The sequence below is a fragment of the Artibeus jamaicensis genome, unplaced genomic scaffold (genome assembly GCF_021234435.1).
Source record: "Artibeus jamaicensis isolate MK-2021 breed Jamaican fruit bat unplaced genomic scaffold, CSHL_Jam_final scaffold_612, whole genome shotgun sequence".
NCBI lineage: Eukaryota > Metazoa > Chordata > Mammalia > Chiroptera > Phyllostomidae > Artibeus > Artibeus jamaicensis.
In genome coordinates, this window is record NW_026522049.1 from 10,100,938 (window position 1) to 10,119,114 (window position 18,177).

Below are 18,177 nucleotides of genomic sequence, written 5' to 3' on the forward strand. Positions count from 1 at the left end.
AGATAGCGACTGGCAGAGCTTTGGCAGGCGGAGCGCGCTGCCGCGAATGGGGGAGGACGCGTGTCCTCAGCCTTTAGTTCTCCACGACGGCACCTTTTATGGCTAAGTCCGCAGGAAAGGCCCTGTGTCGGTTAGACCCTCAGCACTTAGGGTGCGGGGCTGGCTGCCGTGTGGGAAACAGGTGTGTTCACTCTGCCCACGGTCAGTGCTTGGGCTGTGGGGGGGGGGTCAGGCGTTGTGGGGCATCCCTAGCACGTACCAAAGCGACCTGAGAGGCTGACATAGCTGTAAAATTTGAAAATAATTTCACTTCAGGGGAACTAAGAAAAATTCTCAAATATTAATGTGTAGTGTGTTTGCTTTCTACTTTCAAGAAACAAAGGCATAAAATAAGCATTCTCAGTTAACTTGAGTTTTTATTCTTCAAAATTATATAGGAAAATGATAGTATTTCAGAACAAATTAAAAATGAAATCATTGGGATATTGTGCTGATTTTCCCTGGGCGCTAGGATAACTTTCGAGCAGAGTGGGGTGTCAGTAGAGGAAGTTGCTGAGCTGCTCATTTTCTAAAGGCACCATCATAACTTCTCAAAGCATCGTTTTGATCCATTTCTGTTTCAGTTCTCACACTCATTGGTCCTGGCAGATATGTTGACAAGGCTTTAACTAGATTGTGTTGTAACTGTCAGAGCAGTGAGTAATTTATTAGTATTCTCTTGAAAGTATGGAAGGAAAACATCCGAACAAATAAATATTCTGCTCTTAATGTACGACGGGGGCATCATCCAAGACTTCCTTTACTGAAGCATTAGAGTGCATTTGCGATCATTTCAGTGGCCCTTTTTATAACTCCATTCAGTCTGTGCTCTCTTAATACATTTTACAAAGAAACCCGTGGCAAGTGAGTATCATGTGTGTGAATTTTCCAATTGTATTTCAGACGTTAAGAAAGAAAGGCCTTAACGGGTGTGACAGCCCCGATGCTGACGATTACTTTGAGCACAGTCCGCTCTCGGAGGACAGACTCAGCAAACTAAATGAAGATAGTGATTTTATTTTCAAACGAGGCCCTGTAAGTACTTTCGCTTTACCGCTCCTTTTTACGTGTTGATCCTTTCTGTTGACTTCGTCATTTAGGCTCTCAACAAGAAGGAGCACAGAGGGTGCGACAGCCCAGACCCTGACACTTCCTATGTGCTAACTCCGCACACAGAAGAGAAGTATAAAAAAATTAATGAGGAGTTTGATAATATGATGCGGAATCATAAAATCGCAGTGAGTACTAAAGTATGGTTTGTGCTTTTAACTCGTGCATGAAGAGATTGGCCACACATCTGTGTTTTCACCGTGGGTGACGGCGGCAATCAGTGGAAGGGGGAAGCAGCGTTGTTAGGGTTTTGTAGAACTTTAGAGTTGCTGAACCCTTACAGTACACGTGCAGTCCTTTAAACACAAGTGAAGAGGCACACCTGATCCAGGCTCTGCCGCTTACCGCCACCTGTACCTGTGGGTAGGCGCCCGAGACATCCTGGACCCCGGGCCCTTATCCGTACAGTGAGGGAGCCGCCTCCCGTACTCTTTAAGGTCTCATCCAGCTCTGGATTTCAATGTTTTAACTGTAGGGTGCGTACAACTTCCCTCTCCCTTCCATGACTTTAAAAAAACATCGCACGTACTTTAAGTAGCTCTTGAGACTATAGAGTATAAAATGGTTGGATGTGCTACAAAATTTGGTGTTTCAAGATGGTTTTTAATTCTCTTTTGTCATAGTAGCTTACTCTTTGGCTCTTTATAAATGTCCTCACACCACTTGGCAGCCATGCCTCCAAACTCCCTTGCTTTTTTTTAATCCTGTAGGTATGGAGGAGGAGAGCCTTGGTTCTATTTTGATTTAAGGAAACAGCATTCTTAAACTGGTTGCAAAACAAAGAGTTGGTTTAAAATCTTCCAAGCTCGTATGTCTGACCAGTATTTCTTTGAGCTCCTGCGCCTTTGAGAGCTCTCCAAAGAGCTCCCGCTGGAAGCTCCATTGGCAAGAGCCGCTTAAGGCAGCTGTTCTCAATCTGGTTTTCAAAGGCAGTGTGTGCAGCAGGCCTCCTGGAGCAGCCTGGTTCTGATGCTGGCATTTATGTCAGTGTTGGAGCGCTGTGCCCTGACGTAGGCATCATGGGTGACTTCTTCAGGGTCGTCCTGTACTATACAAGCCACTCATGAAAAATAGACTTAAGGAGCTATTTTTGTGCTAACACTACCATCGTTCCTAAAAAAACAAAACAACAAAAACAATAGCCAACCAAAAAGTAAAATCCTTTCTGACCTGATATGGATGTTGGTGAATGTGCAATTAATATTAAGATGCAAAAGTATTGGTAAATAAGTGCCTTACCTTTGAAAACTCTATCTTATGTCCTTTGTTTTATCTGTTAATGAATATTGACTTTCTACCTGAAGTAAACTATTGAATAGAGTACATAAACTATTTTGTATTCTTCCAACTTTGAATTAGCAGTGTTACCTTACTTTGCAAAGGAGTTTGAAAAAGTAGGAAGAGGGAAGTTTTCTCTCATTTTAAATTATATAGGAGACTGTTATTTATCTTGGTGAACAAGTACATTGTAAATGGTCTATGGAAGAATGAATGAGGAAACAGATATCTTAAAAGGGGTGTGGAATATTTTGGAGGGAAGGAAGATAGCACCGATAATAATTGTAATTTAATCACAATTTAAAGAGAGCTTGCAGCAGTTAATTTTGTTAATTCTTTTCACTTTCATGACATTCAGATTGCATTGCGCTACATATATAACTTGATTATTATTATTATATCTTTTTAATTTTGTCCATTAACAATGTCAGTCATTTAAATCATACCAGGTCTTATTTATAATGTCCAAGATTTTATGCACTAAGTTTATAATATTTGTATACACTTCCCCTTTTTATTATAATTGGAATCTCCCAATAGGAATATAATGGTATTAAACTAGGTTTCATTAAAGTACTAATTTATGCTTTCTTGGTAACATGAAATATTTCACGTCTTAATTTGACAACAGTACTTTAATATCAGGTTCTGACATCTAATTTTCATCTCTATGAATGTTTGAAACATGTACTACATACATTATTTTAGTGTATATGTATTAGGATGTAAAAGATTGAAATGGAAAAGGTTCATGTTGAACATACTCATGTTTAAATGTAATTATAAAGAAAATAGCTTAAATTTGCAAGTCGATTAGTGAGAACCTGTCTCCATCCTCCACATTTAATAACTGGAGTTACCTTGTCAAGTTCAAGTTCATGTGTTATTGAACTCATTTAGTAATGATGAAATGAGAACTAACAGCTTTCTCTTCCTTGTTCCTTCCTTCCAGCCCGGCTTGCCACCTCAGAACTTCTCGATGTCCGTCACAGTCCCTGTGAGCAGCCCCAGTGCTCTGTCCTACACGAACCCAGGGAGCTCCCTCGTGTCCCCGTCTTTGGCGGCCAGCTCCGCGTTAGCAGACTCAAGCATGCTCTCTCCGCCTCAGGCCACGCTGCACAGAAACGTGTCCCCTGGCGCCCCTCAGAGACCACCGAGCACCGGCAGTGCAGGTACGTGGGGGTGTCTGCTCCACCAGCTCTTGGACAGAAGGGGTGGAAAACCGAATTGCTGACACGAGCAGTGCCTACTTCTGCTGGTCCTGATTTCAGTGTTCTAATAAGCAGGAGCCAGTCCTACACAATTGGCTCTCTCTGCGAGTACTTTTTGTGACAGTTTGCTGTGGCTCTAGCACTATGTCAGGGCTGTGGAGCCGTACAGACAACATGCCATCCATGAGCTTTCCTTGTCTTAGGAAAGACACGCTTTGACAGGCAGGACGTGAACTAGGACATCACAAGAAAAGATTTCAGGCTGAGGGTGGACCACTCATTAAAATACAGGACCAGACCTAACTGACTGGAGTTAGTGTCTCGTGCATCTCTCCCTGCCTGAGTTTGTTTACCGACTCAGCAGAACTTCGCGGTGCATTCACTGCATCACTCTGCGCGCCGTCCTGGGTTGAGTGGTGCTGCATTAGCACTGCTCTCGTATCGGTCCATACTCTGGTGCTGATGCACAGGAGGCAGGCGCATCCGACTTAGAGCTGAGCCCGCCTGCAGGCGTGGGCACAGGGAGGTTCACAGTCGCAAGTGTGTGAGACACAGAGTTTATTCTTGTGTTATAATCTATTAATTATTCTATTACTTTATCTGTCTTACTGTAATTGTTTCATATCCTTACTTACGACTTACCCTTCAGGTGACGGTGGCTGGTGATTTAACCTGCTTCTATTACACGTTACTGCATGTTCAGACTGGGCTGGCTTTAGTTTTTGTGGTTTGGGGAATGGAGTGAGGGTTACCTCCGCTTACTTTGTTCTCAGTCATTCAGGTGAGGAGAGCCGGCTCATACTCAACCTGCCCTCTCCCCTCTCTCTCTGTGTGGCTGTCAGGTGGGATGCTGAGCGCTGCAGACCTCACGGTGCCAAATGGAGCTGGAAGCAGCCCAGTTGGTGAGTGACTTCCCGCCGTTTCACTTCGTGGGCGTCTGTCCCGTCTGAGGTGAAGGGAACACTGTCCCTGACACACGGCCTTCTCTCAGACCGGAGGGAAAATGGGGATGTGTGACTGAAGTAGACATTTCCCTTTGTAGGCTGAATTTCCTTCTGCAGGGTACTTTTACTAAGATTTAACATTTTTTTTTCATAACTCCCCTGTGTTACTCCTTTCACCTTGGCCTTAAAATCAGTTGCTCATCTATTCAATACATATTATCAAGCACCTCCTTCATAGCAGACACGATTCTTTTCTAAAGACTAAATTGCCTTGGTACCATTTTGACATCAGAGCTATGAAGGAGAAGCTTTCTGTGTCAGCTGTTCTTGCCAAAATTAGACTAACAGACTCCTGCTACACCTTACAGTAGCGCAGAATGTTTTCAGAGGGATTGCAGTGCGAATGGCGGGCTCACTTCTGAGACACACAGAGAGCTGAGAGGTCGGCCTCTGGAGGGCCGTCTCGGGCGCCGTGTGCAGAAGTTCACCTTTCGTCCTGGTTGTGGCCGTGCGGGTTCTCTTACCTGGGACCCCTCCCAAGATGACCAGCATTTTACACCCAGTCACCAAGATGCCTGCCCCACCCTGGGTGCTGGTAAAGGCAGGTTATAATGTCTCACAACGACCAAAAACGTGGCACACGTGTCAGAGAGTTGTAAGAATAAGTGTATCCCTTTGGATTATCATCATACTGATCACCCAGGTCTCTTACTCTGATATCATCATAGTTACCCGAGGGTCACAGCAGGTGCTCCCTCTCTGCTTTTAAACTCTGCCGCGCGTCCCTGGAGACGTCGGGAAACAGATCTGTCATGGGGATGGTTCTGACAGCACCGCCGCATTCGTTGCACAAAAACGTGACAGGCTGCGGAGATGATTGAGTAACTTAATTTAAAATGATGAGAAAGAAATAAATATGCATGATGAGTAAGGCAAATTACAGAACATATAGTGACCTATATGTAGGAATCAGTGCAGAATGACCGTATTTTCCTGTGTGTAATGCAGTCCTGTGTATAATGCGCACCCATGTTTTTGGCCCAAACTTTCTCGGAAAAAAATCTTTCATTTTAGTTTTTCATTTCATTTTATTTTCTAAAAGATGTTATGTATGTATTTTTAGAGAGAAGGGAAGGGAAGGAGAAAGAGAGGGAAACATCAATGAGTGGTTGCCTCTCATGCACCCCCTACTGGGGACCTGGCCCGCAACCCAGGCATGTGCCTTGACTGGGAATCGAACTGGCGACCCTTTGGTTCACAGGCCAGCACTCAATCCACTGAGCCACACCATCCAGGGTCGTTTTAATTCAATTATTTATTTATGTATATTTAGATACTTGTTTTTTTTGCATTATAAAGGAATTTTAGCATTTATTTTTTAATATACTATGGTACAAGAAATTTAACAAAGAATTACAAAACATGAGAACAGACACAAGGTATTTTAGGTGCTACCCATGTATAATGCACATCCTTATTTTTCCCTCAAAAATTTGGGCAAGACAGTTCTTATCATACACAGCAAAATATGGTATATCTACCACTGCATTAATTGCTATTTTAATGGAGTTAAACAAATACGATCTAGTTGTAGGATTTTAAAACAAGTAATTAATGTGTAAAGTTCATAAAGGCCCTACCAGGTATGTTAGGGTGGTTACACTTGGATGTGTATTTCCAAATATTTAGTGTCTTTTGCCTCTGTTTTATAGTTCATTTGCATTTTTCACATATGTTTTTATCCCCCAACTCTGTCCGTATTGCTTTCTCTTCTACTTTCCAGCCTGCTTAAGGCTGCCATCAGTCATTCCTATTTTATTGAATGTTAATTTTAACTAGGTCTTGGTTTTATTTCCAAAATTATTTTTATTTCGTGGAATGTACCTTTTTGAAGACGTCCTCCCATGCCTTTGTTTTCCTCATTCCACCGGCACTGTAACCGTAGTTCTTTCTCCTGTGAAACAAGTGCGAATTGGTTCTCTCCTCGTTTTTTTCCCTTTCCACACTAAATTTAGACTTCGTCTCTGTGGCTCAGTTTTCTGTGTTCCCTTTGGTAATTTCAAAGTCGGGCTTTGTCATCATCCTTATTTGACATGCTACGTGTAATTGTTTCTTTTCTTTCTTTTTTTTTTTTTTGGTAAGCCCCCTCCCACCCCTCAGACCCTCAGGTCTAGAGGGTTGCCCTGACCGCACATCTCGGGTTAGGTGCGTCGTCGCGGGCTCATCCGGAGCATCTCCGTGTGGTGCTCGCTCATCCCCATGTGCCCCTGTTTCACTGCCGTTCCCTTCCTCCCCGTCACGGGCAGCTGTTTTAATATGGTCAGCATTAATAATCATGTTAATGCCCATAATGAGTGAGCACAAATTTCTATTACAATTTAACCTTTAGCATTAAAATATTTTAAGCCCGTGGTGATTTATTTAAGAGCATTGTCATACACAGAAATAAATCCTGCTTCTCAGTATACATTTACAACACATCAAGACCAGACGTCTTCATTTGTGCTGTTACACACTTGTTTTACCTGACCTGGGTCTAGTTCTACTTACTCTGCCCGTTTGAATTATACCCTAAATCACATGGGTGTTGTAACTGCTTTTTAACATGTGCTTCTTAGAATTTATATTCAACCAAGTAGACATCTTGTATCACTTAATTCAGATACCAACTAGAAGTGATTATTTCTGTGCAATACTTAGAGTGTATGTGGATTTAAAGTGTGTTTTGCTATAAATACTGCCCCTCTCACCAAAATAAGTGGTTTCTGATAGGCCGCTTGGAAGTGTCACTGTGGTGAGGAGGGGTCGGATGCGAGCAGACACAGCGGGTTGTGGCGGGGCGCCTTTTCTCGTCCGATGGCTACATCGGACTTTATGGTACTTTATGGTACTTCCCTGACCGTTGGGTTTTTGTTTTGTGCGCCTTTCTGTGATGTGTTATATTAATAAGAGTCTTAACAATAAATGTGCGAGCTGGTGGCACTGTGAATGTAGTAGTCTTCCTTAAAAGCTTTTGGCAAGGTGTTTCAGTTGTCGTAAAAATGCTTATACCTCTGAGCCCACTGATCCCATTTCTGGGAATCTCTCCGAAAGAAAGAAACTAGATTAGAAAAGGTTCCTTACAACTTTATCTTTTTGTTTTGTTTTTGTTTTCTTGCCCACCACCACCACCACTCCCCCAACCCAGCCATCTCCAACCACTTCATAGCAGTGAATAATAGGAACAAATCAACATGTTCAAAAGTGTGAAAATTAAGCATATTAAAATTTTCAACTGAATTCCTTTTCAGTTATGATTTAAAACTATGCAAAAAAATGCACATGGAAAATAAAAAGGGGAATCCCAACCGATTACAGTAGTTCCATTAGGAAGCTGTGAAGGTGCGTTTTCCCTCTTTCTCTGGTTCCTGAACTTTCTGTGGTGCCATGTTGATAGCAAACCTCTATAGCCATAAAATTACTGTTGTAGTAAATTAGAGCATTTGTTTTTTCCCTTTTAAGATGGTGATTTTTTAAAAGATTTCATTTATTCATTTTTACAGAGAAGTGAAGGGAGGGAGAAAGAGAAACATCAAAGTGTGGTTGCCTCTCATGCATCCCCCACTGGTGACCCAGCCCACAACCTAGGCCTGCGCCCTGACTGGGAATCAAACCAGTGACCCTTTGGTTTGCAGGCCTGTGCTCAATCCACTGAGCTACATCAGCCAGGGCTAAGATGGTGATTTTTTTTCAGTTGATGTCATTGTATGTCCAGATAAAACCTGCCAGTTTTGTACATATTATAAATTGAATACATCTTTCATAGTGGCAGTCCACTTATTTTATTAGGGTTTTACTACGTCTGTTTATCTTCTGAGAGTTTACCTTTAACATTCAGATGATACTGTAGTGAGACGACTTTGGGAACTCCTTTTAACTTTCGCGCCTACGTTTAAAGGTCAAGCATAAAGTAAAATCTCTGATGTCTGGCAACTTCACTTTCTAAAAACATGTTGAGGAAGGAGAAATATATATATATAAATATATATATTTATATATATAAATATATATATTTATATATATAAATATATATATAAATTTATAAATACACACACACACACATATATATATAGGACCAGAACTAGAAAGGCTCATCAAGAAGCTCTTGGAGTGGCTGAGGGGCTGAGGGAGTAGCAGGCGAAAAGCAGAGCCGGGTGAGGCGAAAGGCAGGGTGAAGAGAGAGCCTGAAAGCCCGAGGGCTCCGGGACAGTGGCCGGGGAGTGCGGGGTTGCTGACAGCGTGGCCCACGCCCAGAGTAGGTTGTTTGCGGTGACAGGAGCACGTCCGGGGAGAAGCGTGTGGGGAGAAGACACAAAGCGGACGCCCTGGGAGGGGAGAGGCCGTGAAGTCTGTGAAGGAGAAGGGGGCGTGGCCTTGCTGGGGCGCCCCTGGGGCGAGGGCGGGGCGAGGGCGGGGCGAGGGCGAATGCAGTGTTCACAAAGGGCAGCGGCGGCACCCTGAGCACTGTCGGTTCCAGATTATACATTTTTAATGGACAGTAATTTTGTCCGTCACGCACGAATGTCCATCGAGTCAGGGAAATAGGTCGTCAGTGATTTTGAAACTCAAGGTCTTTTTAATCTTAGAAACCTCATTTAGTTTTTATACAAAACATATCATTTTATAGACTTAAAATATGTTTGTTTACTGAATAATCAGCTGAAAGTTTGTCAGATATCATGAAAATTTGTCAGATATACTAAGAATTAATTCTTGAACTTTGCTTTAGATGAATTTTTCAGAATCCCTTGAGATTTTCGAAATCCTTTGCATGTCGATTGAACTTGGAGTAGATTCACAGTAATAAAACATTAATAACACCACTGTCTACATATTGGCTCTAGAAGAGCAGCATTGAGGACAGGGAGTGCTTCCCAGCCACCGGGATTGTTGTAGCTGATACACTGTTCTGTGAGCCGGGCGGGGCGATAGCGCCAAGTGATCCACCTGTGGGCTGAGATCAGCTTTGTGACGCTTCCGGAGGCAGCGCCGCGCAGGTTCCTCCAGAGCGTATTTGTGAAGTTCGTGTGAGGCCGCCAAAGCACATTTTAAGAGACGACATTAAACTAGGCTTACTCACTTAATTCCTAAATGTGTAGGCCATGGCAAGATGAGTTATATACTAGAGGTATCCACCTCAGAAGTCTCCACATCTTCATTTTTGTCATAAAAAATGAGCTGGTAGTGTATCCCTCCGCTCCACACAGTAACAAACGGTGCATCGAAGATTATCTCGTTTCCTCCTGGCACGGCACCAAACCCTGACGTCATCCCGGAGTCATGTGTCCTCTGGGCCTCACACTGCAGCGCCGCGCTTTTAGGTCCTTCCCATCCTTGTAACTGGATTCTCGGGGGTCACTAGCTACCGTGTGTAGCTGAAAGGCACCACGGACCCCACACGGGAAGAGCCGTCAGCGCTTCGTGATAACGCGTTCTTCTAAATCACACGCTGCATCATCCCTTGACCCACTGGAGAGGGGATGCTGCTTTACCCTTCAGATCTGAGTGCCAAGCAAGTCGGTAAGAATCTTCTAAGTACTGTCAGAGATTAGGAACAGACAGGCATGCCAGTATTTCATTTAAAAAAAAATGCTGTTCATCTGTCATTAATGTTAATCTAACGTCGCGCTAGTTTCTAATAAACCCTCCTATCTTTGAATGAAACTGGGATAAACATCTCACATCCAGGTGGTTGGCTGGGCCAACCTCCCAGAGCAGCTCTGCTCCCCCGGGAGGCGCCGGGAGGAGGCTGTGTTTGCTCTCAATGCTGCTTTCTGGAGCTCCGCACCGTGCAGGAAATGGCTCTCCGGGTGTGGGCAGCCTGGGTTCAGTGCATGCCCTTCAGGGTGATGGAAGCAGAAGGCAGGAAATGGCCTCGTAAGGTCAACTGAGATGCTGGTCCCACAACAAAATTAAATCACGTAAGTGCGTGAAAACTGGTGGGCCCCTTGGTGAGAGTTTTGGAGAAAGCAGGAAGAAGCGGATGAGAGGGGGGTGGGGTGGGCAGGGAGGAGACGCCAGCTGTCTGGGATCCTGACATTTCGAATGACTGCAGAAGAGCCACAGGCCAGGCCCTAAGTGCCGCACCCCCCACGCTGCAGTTTCTCTGTCCCTTGGAAACATCCTTCCTGTTGAGGGGCCAACAAAGTTGGCTGTGTTGTGTTGGCAGAACACCGGTTTGTGGTTTCTCTTATGAGTAATTAACTCATAAATAATGTATTTTTTAACCTTGGGGTATATTATAGGCAGATATACTGAAGCATCCATCCATTTTCTTCAGATTACCTTCAGGGACATAGTCTGTTTTTAGTTACATGTTTTAACAAAATTTCAGGTTTGATATACAGGTATCTCTCAGTCGGTCCTGTTCCTTATGTCCTGTCCTGAAATATTTCATGAACTTCCAAACATTTTCGTGCTTTCAGTGGTTTTAAGTAATAATTCTATTTCATTTAAGAAACTCAGATAAAATTGAAATGATCCCGTAAAACCAGTACAAAAGCTCCTAAAGTGAAACGCAGAGCGGTACACAGTGGTCGTCGTCGCTGACTCACTGGGTTCTGTGGGGCCGTCACTGCGCCTCCGGGGTGAGTACGGGCAGGTTTCCAGGCCCGTGGGGACTCTCAGGTTGCCTTCCTGCCTCCTACGGGAGGGGAGGGAACGGAAGTGCGCGGCCGCGATGGTCACTGGGAGGAGCCTCGGCCTCCCTGCTCCCCTGATGACCTGATGACCTTTCCCTTCTCCCCTTTACCCAGGGTGCTTGTCCTCTGCCCTCGCTGCCCACACGGGCTGTGGGCGGCCCCACGGGGCTTCCCCGTGGAGCCCCAAACCTGTGTCAGTGGTCTGCTTTCTATTTCTGAGTTTTGTGCACTCGCCTTTGTTGTGTTGGTTTTGTCCTTCCCGGAGTGTGATTCTGGCACAGTGATGAACGCCTCTGTGGCCTGTTCGTTCTCCTGCTGACGGGAGGAAAAGCTCCCGAAGACAGTCCAGGTTTCTCTCCTTTCCCAGACCCCCACCGAGCAGATGTTTAAAAGTTTGTTTCCAAATGATGGCGGTGGCTCTGTCTGGTGTCTGAATTTTGACGGTTGTTACTGCTGTGTGTGACCTCCAGGTCCCAGCCAGACAATTCAAGGGTCCTGGTCAGTCCTCCAGAAATTTCTGGTTCACCATTCTATTTTTTTTCTTGGGCAGCTTTATAATAAGCATGAAGAGTGGAATTTTCTACATTTTACCTTTCAATTACAATTTATATTCAGCATTATTTTTTATTAGGTTCGGGTGTGCAGCCCTGCGGGTAGACAGTCGTATCCTTTACGAAGGGTCCCCCCGCCTCCAGTATTTCCAGTGCCCGCCTGCACCGTGCACAGTGATCACTGCATCACGGACTGTGTTTCCGGTGCTGGAGATACGGCCCGTGACTCCTTCATGGCCGCCATTCATACTTCCTCGTCCCTTCACCTTTTCCACCCGTGCTGCCCATCTCCCCCTTCCCTCCGGCAGCTGTGAATCTGTTTTCTGTATCTGTGAGTCTGTTTCTGTTCGGTTTTGTTTTTTACACTCCAAATACAAGCGTAATCATATGGTATTTGTCTTTGTCTTATTTCACTTTGCACAGTACCCACTAGTTCCATTCATACTTCTGCAAATGGTGAGATTCCATTCTTTTTAATGTCGGAGTAATATTCCATTGTATTGTATACATGTACCACCACTTTTTTATCCATTCGTCTGTTGATGGGCACTTGGGTTGCTTCTGTTATCTCGGCTGTCATTAAAAACACTGCAGTGAACGCGGGGGTGTGTATAGTCTTTTGTGAATTAGTGTTTGGGGTTTCTCGGAGTGTACACCCAGAAGTGCAATCACTGAGTCATAGGCAGCTCCATTTTTCATTTTTCGAGGACCCTCCATACTGGTTTCCACAGTGGCTGCACCAGTCTGCAATCCCACCAGCAGGGCACTAGGATTCCCTTTTCCCTACATTGTCCCCCACACCTTTTGTTTTGATTTGATGATAGCCATTCTGACAAGTGTGAGGTGATACCTCATTGTGGTTTTGATTTGCATCTCTGACAGTGATGAGAACATCTTTTCCTATGTCCCTTGGCCGTCCGTGTGTGCTCTTTGGACAGGCGTCTAGTCAGGCCCTCCGCCCACTTTTCCTTGGATTGTTTGCTTCTTTGGTGTTGAGTTGTATGAGTTCTTTATAAATTTTAGATACTAACCCTTATTGGATGTATCACTGATGAATACCTTCTCTCCTTCAGCAGTTTGTCTTTTCATTTCATTGATGGTTTCTTTTGCTGTGCAAAACCTTTTTTTTAGTTTTATGTAGTCCTGTTTGTTTATTCTTTTTCTTCTGTTTCCCTTGCCCAAGGAGATACATCAGAAAAAAATGTTAACAGAAACGTCAGGGACTTTACTGTCTTTTTCCCAGGAGTTTTATGGTTTGGGGTCTTATGATTCAGTCCTCAATCCATTTTGAGTTTATTCTGGCATACTGTGTAAGAATGTGGTCTAGTTTCTTTGTATTTTTTTTATTGCATGTATCTGTCCAATTTTCCCAGCATCATTTAGTGAATGGACTGTCTTTACTCCATTGTGTATTCTTGTCTCCTTTGTCATAGATTAATGAACCATGTAAATGTGGATTTTTTTCTGGACTCTCTATTCTGATCTGTTGATCTTTGTGTCTACTTTTATGCCAGTATCATGCTGTTTTGATTTCTGTAGCCTCGTAACATAGTTTGATATCAGGTAGTGTGATAGCTCTGCCTTTGTTCTTCATTCTCAAGATGCTGTGGCTGTTTGTGGTCTCTTGTGGTTACATACACATTTTTGGATTATTTGTTTAGTTGGTGAAACACACAATTGGCATTTTGATAAGAATTGCATTGATCACTCTGGGGGGGTATGAAGATGTTAATGATGTTGGTTTTTTCTGTTGATGAGCATAGTATATGCTTTCATTCGTGTCTTCATTTTCTTTCTTCAGTGTCTTACAGTGTTTCAAGCACAGATCTTTTACCTCCTTGGTTGAGTTTATTCCTAGGCATTTTTCTGATGCAATTGTAAATGTAATATTTTAAGCTTTTTTTTTAACTTTATATTTAGAAAATATAAAGATTTATTTATTTATTTATTTATTTATTTTTATATTAAATTTTATTTAGTTACTTTTCAAGTACACATTTTTTTTCTCTCCCCCCCCCCTGCCCGGTCTCCCCCCCCCCCCCATTCCCCCCCCCCCCCCCCAGTCCTCATCTCTGTGTCTTTCATACTTGTTCCTCAAAATCCCTCCCCCTTTTTCCCCTTAAGTTCCCTTCCCTCTGCCCTCTGGTCGCTGCCCACTTAGATTTTATTTATTGATAAGGATTTTATTTGATATTTAGAGAGAGGAGAATGGAGGGAGAGAAGGAGAGAAACATCAAGGTGTGGTTGCCTCTTCAGCACCCCCATACTGGGGACCTGGCCTGCAACCCAGGCATGTGCCCTGACTGGGAAACGAACCATCAAACCCTCTGGTTCGCAAGCTGGGGCTCAGTCCACTGAGCCGTGCCAGCCAGGGCAAATATAATTGTTCTCTTAGTTTCCCTTTCTGATAGTTCATATTATTGGTGTAAAAAATGCAACTAATTTCTGAATATTTATTTTGTATCCTGCTACTTCACTGATTTTTTTTGTGTGTGGAATTTTTAGGGTCCTCTATGTACACTATTGTGTCATCTGCAAATAAGGAAAATTTTCCTTCCTCCTTTCCAACTTAGACGCCTTTCACCTCTTCTTCCTATCTGATCCGCGTGCTAGGCCGCCCAGTGCCGAGTCTCACAGAAGTGGTGAAAGCGGGCATCCCTGTCTTGTTCCTGGTCTTAAGGGGAATGCTAGTAGTTTTTCCCCACTGAGTTTGGTGTTAGCTATGGGTTTATCATATATGGCCTTTACCACATGGAGGTACGATCCCTGTGTTAGGAATGGAATTCTTTTTTTTTTAAGATTTTATTGATTTATCTTTAGAGGGGAAGGGAAGGAGAAAGGAGGAGAAATATCAATGTATGGTTGCCTTTCTTGCGTCCCCTGCTAGGAACTGGCCTGCAGGGAACCGGCGTGCAACCCAGGCATGTGCCCTGACTGGGAATCGAACCGCTAATGTCTGGTTTGCAGGCCCACGCTCAATCCACTGAGCTATACCAGCCAGAGCAGGGATGGAATTCTTTAGCCAGTAAATCTATTCTTTTATTTAATGTTCTTAAATTAACATCTATGTGTGGTAGCAGACAGACATAGGAACTCTTCAAAATAGAAAGAATAGTGCAGTGTTCAGGGCGTGAAGTTTCTGCTGCCAGAAACACACCATACACACAGTTAACTTAGTTTCTTATGTTTTTTATTATAGTTGGTGATTTATTTTAAAAATATGCAACAATACTGACCTATGCTGTATCTTTTTATAGGCAGTTAACACTGTATCTTGGGTTTAGTAATTAAATTTTCACCAAATATTTTAAGTATCTATTAATTTTGTCTTTTTTTCCTGCTTTGTTTGTGATTTACTTAGAAATTAAAATAGCATAGTAGCCTCTGTTTTATAAATGACATTTTATGGTATACTTGTTCCCTGACCTTTAAAAAATTTGTGGCATGACCTCTCTGACTGAATTATAAACTGGTGAATGGTCACTATTTGCACCAGAATACCATCCCTTGAAACTAACAAAACCATCTGAATTAAGCTGAAATAACACGGGGCACTTCCTCACCAACGTGCAATGGTAAAGACCGGAGTCGCACAGACCACGAGAGTGGCGGGCTCTGTCTTTTAGTCCCAGTTTGCCTTTCTGTCAGCCCGCCCTTCAGTCTGCCTTTCTTCTGAGTGTCACAGTAGCTTGAGAATAAAATCCTTCCTCGGTCATTTGTAGAGGAATACAGAGGCTCCCCTCACCCCTGTGGAACAACTTCTTCACCTAGGCTCCCGGCGGGGGGTGCCCGTGATCCCATCGCTGTGGTGAGGGCACGTGCTGTTTACGCACGGGCTGGCCTGAGTCAGTGCTGGCCCCCGAGCCAGTGTGGGGCGAGGGTGACTGATGTGGCGTCAGCCCCATCCAAGCCACAGGGCTGTGGCACGTGACTGCAGTGACCGCAGTATCCATGGACACAGGGATGCTGTCTTACATTTATTTCCTTTCTCAATGGGCACCCGTGTATGGGGCACACACCACAGTGTGCCTATTTCCTCATTTTCTCTGAGAGAGGCATTTCTGGTAGAGAAAGTTAAGAAGCAGAAATGGGGGGATTAAAGTTGGATACAGCCGAGATACTTAGTGAAGACCCTCATGCCAGCTGAAGAGACAGGAGGCAGAGCTGCAGCTCGGAGGAAGTACCCGGTGGACCGGCGGTAGCTCGCCCCACGCTCGGCATCTGGTAGGGAGCCTCGCTGTCACGGGGGGTGACCAGGCTGGTCTCAGGCGCGTTCCCGTGACGCCTGCACTGCTACGGCCCCGCTAGGAGATGCTGCATCGGAAACGCGTCTCCTGATTCCAGCGCCGCCTCAGCAGGTCCCAGCAGTGAGGCTGAACACACGTGGCCTTAAACTTAAGCTTTATAGGCATTTCGGACTTTGGTTAACTTTCGTTGCTCATTTTTTAAATAGTTGGAGGTACATGATTTAGCTACTAATGAGTTTTCTTACAAAATTCATTTGGAATCAGAACTGGGGAAAATTTGCTTCATATTCTTACCCAAATATTTGAATGATTCTTTTTATGTTAATGAGCAATATTTCTTTTTTTTTTCCAGGGAATGGATTCGTAAACTCAAGAGGTTCTCCAAATCTGATTGGAACTACTGGTGCAAATAGCGTGGGCAAAGTCATGCCCACAAAGTCGCCGCCTCCTCCGGGCGGTGGCAGCCTGGCCATGAACAGCCGGAAACCAGACCTCCGCGTCGTCATCCCCCCGTCCAGCAAGGGCATGATGCCGCCTCTGGTACGTCAGCCTGCTCAGTGCGCGCCTCACAGACGTGCGTTTTCTGCACAGTCTGTATTTTCTTTCCGAATGTTCCGTACTGCCGTAGAATCTAGGCTTTTTCCTAATGATGGCTTCTATTTGAAATTAGCATTTGAAGAAACAAGTCTATTTTAAATACACAGAAAACAGATGATGGAGAAATGGAAAATAAATTAATCTGCTTAATGGTTATTTAAAATGAAAGCTAAATATGGAGAGGTTAGTTTTGAGGGTGATTTTAATTTTACCAGGCTGGGGTCTTTACTTAGAGGTCTCATCCCTGAACTAATCAGTTAAACCCGACTGAAATCTTTTCTCTGTGCTGTGCACACTTCCAGTGACCTATGGCCTGTGCCCTTCTGTGCAGAAATGCTGTGTTAATAATTTGTTAGGAAAGTCTACATACCAACGAACACTGCTGCAGACTAGGGAAGAATGCATGAAAACCTGAATGAGCTCTTCTCCAAATAGGTTCTATTTATTCCTTTTCAAACAGCCTTCCCCCTTAAGTCTCTAGAGGACCGGTCTCCCCGTCCAGACCTTGACTGTGTCTTTACGGTCCCAGCCTCATTCACTTTTGAGCCCTGTGTCTGTAAGCAGAGAAGAGTATGTTTTACCCCCTAGTCTCTTGTAGGAAAAATAACTAGAATATACGTGTGAGTTTTACACCAACAGTGAGTGTGGCAGTGGTCCAGCTGCTGACCTGCAGTGCGACGTGCCTGCAGGTGGTTCCTTCTGCTAAGTAGCTGCTGGAACTCGACATTGGAGTTTTTGCAAGTGAAAGCCACGCTTTCGGGCTTTAGATAGTGACTCCACGTCTGCACTGCTTTAGAGACGCCCAGCATCTTCACACGCACTGAGTGAGGGAGACGTCAGTGCTTCCCCAACATAGCACAGAAGAGACCAGAACCAACCTTTTTAGCTCAACAAACAAGCATTTTCTCATTCAGAAATCCAGAAGGCTGGAAACCGTGTCCCTCCCAGCCTTTCCATGAAAACATCTGGACAGAGAAAAAGTTCAGTGCTCCTTGAGCACGTTGTAGTGCTTACAACGCGTCAGGGCAGCTGACTGGCCCAGACTCCCCCTGGGGAGGGGGCAGCACATGCTGATTTTCCTGGACCAGGAAGGCGGACCAGGAAGGCGAGGCAGAAGACTTCCACAAGGGGGCTGCGGAGTGCTTGGAGGCCAGGTGTTCCGTGGCCAGGCCGGGGCCACGCGGGGGCGCTCCCAGACCCCCGTGTGGGGGGTGTGCTCAAACAGGCCCTCTTGGGGGGCAGGGAGGTTGGCCCGGATCCCTCTCCCCACTCTCTCTGTGGGACAGAAATTCTGCTAATCTGTGAGGGTGTAGGCAGTGACCCTGGCACCCTGAGGGCCCCGGGGAAGTGGAAAAGGAGCGCTAGCTTAGCCACATTCATGAGAACTACCGGTAAACAGCCGAATGTCCAGGCAGACTGCATCCTGGCATTCAGCAACTGGTCAAGGTCATCTCCGGTTTTTTAAAGCACAGGCCATGAAGCATCTCCAGGCAATACCCAAAATTGACCACACACCACCT

The 18,177-nt window shown here is 44.6% G+C and overlaps 1 protein-coding gene across 8 annotated transcripts in view; it reads left to right on the top strand.

Moving 5' to 3' along the window:
- MEF2A (myocyte enhancer factor 2A) overlaps window positions 1–18,177 on the top strand; it is a 103,675-nt gene that overhangs the window by 74,255 nt on the left and 11,243 nt on the right. For 5 of the 8 annotated variants that reach the window (XM_053658897.1, XM_053658899.1, XM_037145931.2 and 2 more), the window contains 4 exons: window positions 1,140–1,277; window positions 3,380–3,599; window positions 4,481–4,540; window positions 16,413–16,600. In XM_053658897.1, coding sequence (XP_053514872.1) covers window positions 1,140–1,277; window positions 3,380–3,599; window positions 4,481–4,540; window positions 16,413–16,600 — 606 coding nt within the window. Of the gene's footprint in view, window positions 1–942; window positions 1,075–1,139; window positions 1,278–3,379; window positions 3,600–4,480; window positions 4,541–16,412; window positions 16,601–18,177 lie in introns of all 8 variants that reach the window. The other 3 variants (XM_053658901.1, XM_037145935.2, XM_053658902.1) reach the window with 2 other exon arrangements.